Source organism: Akebia trifoliata, chromosome 16 (assembly GCF_017979445.1).
Source record: "Akebia trifoliata isolate Shusen 1 chromosome 16, ASM1797944v1, whole genome shotgun sequence".
NCBI lineage: Eukaryota > Viridiplantae > Streptophyta > Magnoliopsida > Ranunculales > Lardizabalaceae > Akebia > Akebia trifoliata.
Window position 1 is genome coordinate 28,400,774 of NC_141390.1, and position 9,515 is coordinate 28,410,288.

General features: G+C 34.7%; 1 protein-coding gene across 1 annotated transcript; it reads right to left on the reverse strand.

The window, feature by feature from the left end:
• Nucleotides 1-2,943: 2,943 nt before the first annotated feature.
• Nucleotides 2,944-9,205, reverse strand: LOC147383267 (BTB/POZ and MATH domain-containing protein 1-like). The gene is made up of 4 exons (XM_086429208.1): nt 8,506-9,205; nt 7,707-8,055; nt 4,606-4,882; nt 2,944-3,419 (listed from the first exon to the last, which is right to left on the reverse strand). Exons 1-4 carry the CDS (start codon nt 8,916-8,918, stop codon nt 3,214-3,216), a joined length of 1,245 nt encoding a protein of 414 aa, XP_086285334.1. The 5' UTR covers nt 8,919-9,205; the 3' UTR covers nt 2,944-3,213.
• Nucleotides 9,206-9,515: the final 310 nt, after the last annotated feature.

Sequence of the window (9,515 nt, forward strand, 5' to 3'; positions counted from 1 at the left end):
TCTCTTTCTTCTCATTTCTTTCTCATTCTTCTTCTTCAACTCCTTCTGGGTTTTGTGAGAGATTGAATCAATGGTTATTAGATTTTAAGGATTTTTTAAGGTTATCTAAGTTTTTTAAAATTTTCCTTACTTTTTTGCTCTTGATCATCAAGGAATATGGGAAAATACTATTAAAATCTTTAAAAACAATGATTTTAAATTGAAGAACTCAAAGATTTTTTGAAAGATTGTGTTTGGTAGGTTTAGATCGAACTTGTTTTAGTAGATTCGATAAATACATACCGAACATTACAAAATAGATTCAATAGACCTAATTATAGGTGTTAGGATTTATTGAACATTACAAAATCGATTCAATAGGTACCTATCATATAATACAAAACAAATTCGATAAGTACCTATCGAGTCTACCAAATCGATTTTCGTGTAACCCTAACACCTCCAATCGAATCTACCAAATCCATTTTGTAATGTTTTGTGAGTATCTATCAAATCAACTTTGTAATATTTTGTGGGGTATCTATTAAATTTACTAAAACAAGTTCGATCTGAATCTACTGAATAAATTTGTCAAAATTATCTAATTTCTTTAATTCAAAATCATTATTTTAACGATTTTACTAGTAATTTTTTCATCTTCCATGATTAAATGCAAAAAATCAAAAATCAAAAATCAAAGAAATAAAATAATTTGAAAGAAAAAAATCCTACAACTTAATCTCCATTAATTCAACCTCTCACAAAACTTAAAAGGAGATGAGTACGAAAAAGAGAGAGAGAGAGGATAAAAATTTATATTTGTAATTCATAAGGCATTAAAACAGTTTACAAATTATGATACAAATCTAGGATTATATTCAAGTTGTGACAGTTGCAATTTCATTTAAATACCCATGTTTACAACATATTCATTTAACTTTGTATTGAATTATGTAATTACTGTTGCCTAGTTGGCCAGTCCTTCTCAAAGTCACTTGATCAGTACTTCAAATTAGCTGGGAATGACTTCAATGGCTTGGAGAATTTATAAATCAAATTAAACTATTGATCTTGGTAATGGAACAGCTCCCACTCAAAATAAAATTGGCTACTTGAAAAGTTCAAAGAAGTTGGGTGGTGAATGGAAATACGTTAATACCTCAAGATTGGACCTCATATCGAACATGTTGACATGAAAGTGGATAAGAATCATAGATGCTTTTCCACTTGTTTCCCGGGAGAATACTTGTATGGTTCTCATACACTTTCACAATAAAGGATTGAATTTCAGACCTCGGGTGAAGTACCATTCGTTTAGCTTGATCAGTAAGGCTCCTTGGAAATAGTCTGATCATAGGACCATCATCATGAGCCACTGAAGCATCTTGGGTGGGCATAAAAGGATTGAACGTGCGAAAGGGGATCCCCCGCTATGTAGGTGAAACGTCGGGAATTTCGATACCTTTCCCTCTCATTCCTTCAACATCTAAGGATCATAGGGTTGAGGACCTCTGAATATGAATATTTCCTGTTTATGCTTCGAGTCACTGTCTCTTTCAGCCTTTGTAGTGGCTCCCGGACTCTAGTCGGGGTCTTCTGATCGAGGTCTTATCTTGAGGTCACTTCAACATTATTCATAAATTAATATTATTATTATTATTATAATAGTAATTGTTTTCTTGTTTACTTTTTCTGCGAAAGTTGTGGGATTTGAATATGATATCATTTGGGAGTTTTTTAGAAGTAACAGGGGATTCTCTGACGGTGCCAGCTAGATAATTTAGTTGATCAAAGAAAATTGTGATCTCAAGAAAAGAGTGTAACTCAATTACTAAGGATGTGTCCAACACAGATACGTTATACTGCTAAATGGAACATCTTGACTGTAAATTCTTTTAGGGATATCCTTTTATAAACCTAATCACGTTCTGTCAGTGATGTCTTGCTTTGCAATTAGTAGCGTAAAAAATATATGAAACATGTGGCTCACAACTCGTCGGTAAAATTGAAGAAATATATTCTTTTAAATTAATGATTATAATTTTATCTAAAATAAAATTTATACCACGTGCAATCGCACGTGCACTTTACTAATATATTTATGAGAGATCTATACGTTGCAATTTTACTAAAAAAAAACTCTTCTACTTTATATTGAACAAATCTTACTTTATAAATCATGCTAGCATGACTAACTTGAAATCTCATTAAGAGTCGTTTGGACCATATGGATGATCAAATGGGCTATCCAACACTACAACCTTTTAGATTTCTTGAAAAATCACAGATTCTACACACAAAAAAAAAAAATTAAATGTTCTAGATCGAAGGTATTAAAAATGAAAGGCTACTAAACACCTAAATTTAAAATTAAAATTAAACATTGAAAATTAAAATTGATGTTGCTAGAATCTACTAATCTATTCCAAGTATGTTAAATAGCAAATTAACCGCATCAATTTGAATTTTATGATGTGGATCCCCCCTCCAAGGTTTGCCGGGTAAAATACTTGATAAAGTAAAAGGGTTTGGTGGGTAACAAACTTCATAAAGTAAGGCTCCCTTGTAGGCAATCCATGTCAAAGGGCACCCCACTCATCCTCCCAACAGTTCTTGACTGCTTAGGTAAGGAGGAAGACAAAAACAGAGGGAGAGAGAGAGAGAGGAGGTGGTGGTGCTGGAGATTCGTGGTTGGCTTCTGATGTGTTGATTCACTGGAGAAGACAAAGAGATGCCAGAGATTCATGGGTGCCCTAATTATGACCATAATACCTTCAAAACAAACATAATAATCATAATCATAGTAGGGGCACCTGATATTTACATATATATTGAGTCATCTACATCAAAATATCAACTGCATCTATTTTGATTTCCTGAAATGTCATAAAAGAACCTAAATTGCATACAATTAAGAATTGCATTTGGCAACAACGATAATATTGGTGGTGGGTCTTGACAGAGTAATCAAAATTAGCTGATTCCTTAACAAGTAATGATGATATTACGAATGCAACACAAATAATAGATGTAGAAACAATGGTCTTCAAAGGAAGTATATCACACCGCACTCAAGATAGGTTCACATTAAAAGACATTCATTAACACCACAAAAACCACTAATTTTACATCTCTTACACAAAATGGAAAGTTGAGAGAAAACAATAGTGAACTGTTGTTGTTTCTAATTCTAGTCATTAGTTGTCGGGCTATAGAGAATCTGAACTGCTTTTACTATATCCGTTGCTTCACCCTCCTCCCATTGACATCACTGCCATCAACGATGGCTTCATTCACATGGACATGCCCAGGGTGCCCATGTCCATGCCCAGAGACCATGATGGAGTGCTCTCCAACCCTTGCCACATATTCCAAGAGCTCAGTCATGACAGAAGGGCAACTTTCCTTCAAGTATTCAAAACCATCCGTTTGCATCACAGCTGCAAACACCATTTCAACAATCTCTCATACTTCAAATAATATATATATATATGCTTATCAGAAGGAACAAAAAACATTATGTATTGACAATAAGAAAAATGGGGAAAAGAAGGTGCAATTAAAGCAACAATGGAACATTGCTAATAACTACTAATCAAGTAGTAGTCAGGTGATTACAGAAGAGAAAGGGTTTTCAAGTGAGAACTGCTGAGGCAGACCAAAGAGGATCCCTTTCTTTTCCTTCCATGAGGTAAATTTCAGCATAGTTTCCCCCCACTACACAGAAATGTATGGGTTTTTTTTTTTTTTTTTCCTTATTTTGTTCACATTTATTCTATTTAAATTTTGATACTCAAGGCTGTCATTCACATGGAAAAATTGCAATACATGGTTTGGGTGTGGATGCAATTTCTTGATTGGAAAAAATAAAATATAAAAAGATTTGAGTGTTGCGATGATAAGTAGTGCAGTTGACTGAATTCAGGTGGTAATCTATCAGATGGAAGGCCAGAATTTTCATGCCAACATCCCAAATGACAAGCATGGTTTTAAAACTCGTTTTGACGGCTCGTCATGTCCATGAGTGAGACCGAGTCGTCTGAGATGAGTTTTCCGATATGTTTGAGTCATCTCGTTCAACAATGAGAAAAATGAAAAATGATTTTAAATCCCATCCGATATGTTTGACTTGTCTATCCGTCTCATTGGTGGACAATACCAAGACGTATCAGACAAGTCATCTCGGTCTCAGATGAGATTCAAAACCATGATGACAAGAGAACCCTTTCTATAAAAACCCGACATTGCGGATTATAGCATGAAAAGTAATGAGTTCATAGAGATTTCTTAAGACTGGAAACAAAGGGCGACTGCTGAAAAAGGAAATTCTCCCACATGAAAAATCAATCCTAAACTGCTGTTGAGTTTCAGAGCCACTTCTGGTGCCATGTGACTCGCATATATCACTAATTTTTTGGGCGAGAAAAATAGTCCTAATTCCATTTAACCATTGAAACTTTTTTTTTTTAATCGATATTTAACCCTTGAACCTTGTTGCCAAATCACTCTTATACTTGTTAAATTAAACTCTTATGCTTATTAAATTAAAAAAGTTGCCTCTTTATCTTTTCCATCAACCATTACATATAATTAAAGATAGAAAAATGGAAGTATGCAAAACATTACCTCTCAAATTTTCAGGCATCGCGACAAATTTGAGACACACAGCTTTCAACTGGAAGCAGTGGTGCTGCTCGGCCAATGCTAATGTGGTGGCCACAGTGTTTATGGCAACATCGTCACAGAGTTTGGCCTCACAGAGCAACCTGAGCCTCTCAAGGCCATAACGGTCTGCAGCTGCAAGAAGATGTTGTGCCATCAGTGTGGAAGCCCATTTCGAGTTCATACCAGTAAGCTCTTGCATGTCAGGTAGGGCATCCCAGTACATAAAATGGAGTAAAGCCTGCAAAATACAAACCATGAAAAAGAATGAGAAATCAAATTTGGGTTGCAACACAATTTTTCAGAAATCAACTTGACTTTGGCCCAAGCCCTATGTTTTTCAGATATTAAAGAACTAATCCAAGGGAAGCGAGAAAACAATCCTAACACCAATTTTCATACAAAAACCATGAGCCAAGATGCGATGGGAAAAATCATCCAATGAAGGGTCTAAACCATTTAACTGGGACTATCATTCTATGTTCTTTTCGGAATTCCTCTTGCCCTTTTAGAAGCTCTCACCCATGTGTTTCTCCTAACTGAGACTATTATCAGTCTCCTTGAACGTACCCAAACCATCTCAATTGACTTTCTCAGTTTATCGCGTATTGAAGCTACTATTACATTTTCTCTGAATGTTCATTTCTAATTTTATCTCTTCTAGTCTTCCCATCATCCATCTCAAGATCCCCATCTCTGTTACGCTCAATATATTAATAAGATATTTATTAACTGCCCAAGATTCAACTCCCTAAAGCATAGTTGATCATACTGGCATCTTACAAAATCTTCCTTCTAATTTGATTGGTATGCACCAGCCACATAGCACTCCAAATGCACACCTCCACTTTAACTATCCAATTTTGACCCCCCATACTCTCTCCCTCTCTATTAATATGCATCATCTACAAATAATGTACATCGAAGTACGTGCTCTTGAATATGACCTATTCCTCCATTTATAGCTAGAGCCAACAAATATGGACTCAACGTCAATCTTGATATAAACCAATTGTAATGGGGTACTGTATGTCAGTAATTATGTAAATATATCCATTCAAGACTTCTTTTTCTCAATTCTTACCAAATTAACTCTCTAGGTACTTTATCATAGATTCTTCTTAGTATCTTTAAATTTCTCTTATCATTTGTGCAGAAAAATTGCCTTGATGATTGATCTACCTGGCATAAAACCAAAATGATTCTCCATATATATATATATATATATATATATATATATTTTGCCTTTGTTCAATCATATTCTCTAGGTACAACTCAATGTCTCAGTTACTCGTACTACACAGATTTTTTCCCATTCATCTTGCATCTTTTTAATATTTAAAATATTATGGAATAGCTTGTTAATCAGGACAATCAACCACTCCCATGCATTTCCATACTTCTACTCGGAAAACAATTCAATCCTAGAGTTTTGGCTATTTTCATCTTCACTATTGTTGATTTCACTTCTAGAGTCCCAATTCTACTAAAGTATGAGTATTATTGGATCTCCCATGTATCTCTTGCTAGTCCCAAAACTCTTCAATAGTTATTATTAATAATTTATGAAAATAACCCACTATCTTTCCCTAATCTCTTCATTTCTTAGCAAGACTAGCCTAATTGGAGTGCGAATGATAAAGAATATAAACATGCATTTAATCTATATAAAGCATGGACATCAAGTTATATAGTGATGTATTTGTAGAAACAAAATTTCGAAAAAGATACTAATTTAGATGTTCAATAAGCCAAAGTATTACAAACTTGATTAAGTTAAAATGCACTAAATACAATTATGGCAGCAACAATCAGTGGCAAAAGCGAGATGTTAAGAAGCTGGCGCTGAATTGAGTAAGATTTGCAAGCAAAGCATAAGTGGCAATACGGACTTAGGAGAAGATTGTTGCCATAAGCTCATGATTGTGTAAATCAACTTCTATGCCACTAAAATTAACAACCTGACAAAGATAACAAACTTGACTGACTCTTTCTATTAATCTTTAAAGTACAATGACAACATATAACGAAATAAATAAACAATGATTCCCCATACTAAACTCTGAAAGAACACATATAGGAAATGAAAAAGAAAGCGCTTTGTGGTATTTCTAATGAATCACTAACTCCATATCACTATGACTTTTGGAAGATGAGAAATATCTAGACAAATGAAAATCTGAATCTACTACTGTCAAATATACAAAAGAAAATTGAGAAGCTAACAGTTGTAACAATATAAGTCAGCTCAACAAAAAAGATTGCATGGCCAATAATTCAACAAAATAACCCATCACCAATTTGTAATTGAACAACCAAAAATCAATGATCAAAAGTCTGAGTATTCTACACAAAGGTCCGATGCGCACCAAAACCAAGCATACAAGATAATCCATTTGTGCTTCTCTAAGCATACAAAACCCGAACTCCCACTTATCCACACACACAAAAAAAGTGAACTCATCCCCAGTCCTCTTAGCAATTGATGAGCCAACTTAAACAATCAAGTTGTGTGTGCTTATATATATATATAGAGAGTTAGTCTATACTTACCCCTATTCTTATTCCCTTTATATAATGTTAGATGATCCAACCCGACATTGAGTCATTCAAAATATGATGAGTCATTGTCACAAAAAATATGGCTTAACTTAACAGTATTAAGTGAACAATTCAAGTTGTTCAAACTCAAAAGTAATTTTAATGAGGTTCAGTATGCCACAATAATTGAAATCTTGTAAGGATGATCTTCAAAGTGAGGAAAAATCAATGTACGATTGGACCATCTAACATGATATCAACATGGGCCCTACAAGCAGGAGTACAAGAGACCTAGTTAAAAGGAAACCCTATCAATAAGAATGTACGCACATACGCATTTGTCTCTGTGTATCACTCATACTAGTCATTTCACATATTATTATGCTATAAGCAGCTAAGAATTTACATTTTTTGTATACGTGATAAGAAGAATTTACATGCACATACAAAACAAATGCAACTTACAAAATGAAAAAAAGAAATGCAAAATCAGCCTATTTGTAGAATAAAAATAATTTAATCACCTTGAAAACAGGAGCCTCCATGTCTTCAACCTTTATACACTGAGTGTTTCGATCCTTCATTGGACCAAAAAGTTGTGCCCTAAACACAGGTGAGCGAGCTGCAAGCATCAATTTGTGGGCACCAAAGATCTCTCCATCTACTTCAAAATTCACATCAATTCCCTTTCCACTTTCCAAGAGTTGCCCAAAATGCTGGCCAATGTTAGAAGGTGGCACCGTTATGGAATAAATCTTTGGCCCCTCCGTGTGAGACCTTACAACACCAACGCTACAATGAACCGAAAGGCAATCATCTTTAAGGTAGTCTGATGTCTCTAGAGAAGTTCTTTTGAAAAAGCGTTTATAACCCCTGCAGAATCCAACAATCAGACATTTTATGTGGAGTTCATCATCTAGAAGGCAATCCATTCAATGAAACCAAATATTAATTGCTTTTACTAATCATAGAGAGAATAAAATTCGAAATTCCCTCGTAATCTACAGTTCAAAAAACCATAAAATCCCACAAAAACTTCTCCCAAAACAAAAACAAACTAGAGCACCAAAACCCTAACTTACCACATGTTCCACGTTATTTAAGAGTGTAAGGACCGTAAAGGAATCTTTAAAACCCAAAATCAGTTGCTTTTACTTGTCACAAAGAGGATAAATTTTGAAATTCCCTCGTATTTCTACAATTCAAAGAACCCTAAAACCTACAACCCCCCCCCCCCCCCCCAAAAAAAAAATAAAAATAATAATAATAATAAGAATAATAATAAATAAATAAACAAATTCGATCACAAAAACCTTAACATACCACATGCTTCCACGGTATTTAAGGGTGTACGGTCCACTTTCAAGAGTCCTCCCAAAATGGCTATGAACCTTATGCCTCTCCTTTCCACTCTGATCCAAAAGGGTCAATTCGAAAAGCGCCCTAACATCAGTCCCCTCGCTCGCAAGCGCGATGAACAAAGACACATACCCCGCGTTGTCTTCGATACTCTTCCCATCTGGATAAAAGTAGATCGCCCATGAGTACCCACCAACCATGAAAGTATCCGAAGCGATGTACTTTCCGATCCCCAAACCTTTCGACAAAGCGTACCCGGTTATCTTGAATTGGTGAGAACCATTAATAGTGTCTGTGAGAGAGATGGAAGTTGTGATCGAAGGAGAAGAGGATGAAGAAGAAGAGGAGTTGGAGGTTTCTCTGCAAATCCTACCCATGCGAATCAACAATAGAGAGAAATCAAAAGATTTTATGATAATCTTACACCTTTTTGTAGAAATCGAAAGATTTCTCAAATTAGGTTGGTTTCGAAATTCAAACGAATTAGGTATTTGTTTAGGTTTTTTTTCTCTGCAAGATTGTGGATTGGGTTGAGATCTAGAGTTTCTGCTAGAGAATTTGATATCGTGGGGTTTCGATTACGAAATGTTTCTGCGCGATTCAAAATGGGTTTCTAGGGTTTCGGTTTCAAATGAGAGAGAGAACTTTTAATTGCGTTGATTGCTGACGGGGATTTATAGATGATGAAATAAGTGAGATAAAAAAGAATTATTAATAATTATTAATTGTATGTGAAAATGTAAAAGTTTCTCCACAGACGGTTGAGAGAATAAGTTTTCACTGTCGGGATGTCCCCAAGGAAATATGATTTCTCCCTATGTGGCAAGTTTAAGACAAATGGGACTCTTCAACCTCAAATCTATTGTTAACCAAATTGAGATAAACAAGTTAAAAAAGAAAAAATAATAAAATTGAAGAGGTGTCATTAAAAAAATGGGAGACGAGGAAAGATAATAAAATAAATAAAAGAGATA

Excerpts from the sequence above, each read along its gene's own strand:
- LOC147383267 (XM_086429208.1), bottom strand. The coding sequence starts at position 8,918 with ATGGGTAGGATTTGCAGAGAAACCTCCAACTCCTCTTCTTCTTCATCC. Across the intron at positions 4,883-7,706 it reads TGGAGGCTCCTGTTTTCAAG|GCTTTACTCCATTTTATGTA; the intron begins GTGATTAAATTA and ends TGTATTTTGCAG. Across the intron at positions 3,420-4,605 it reads GATGCCTGAAAATTTGAGAG|CTGTGATGCAAACGGATGGT; the intron begins GTAATGTTTTGC and ends TGGTGTTTGCAG.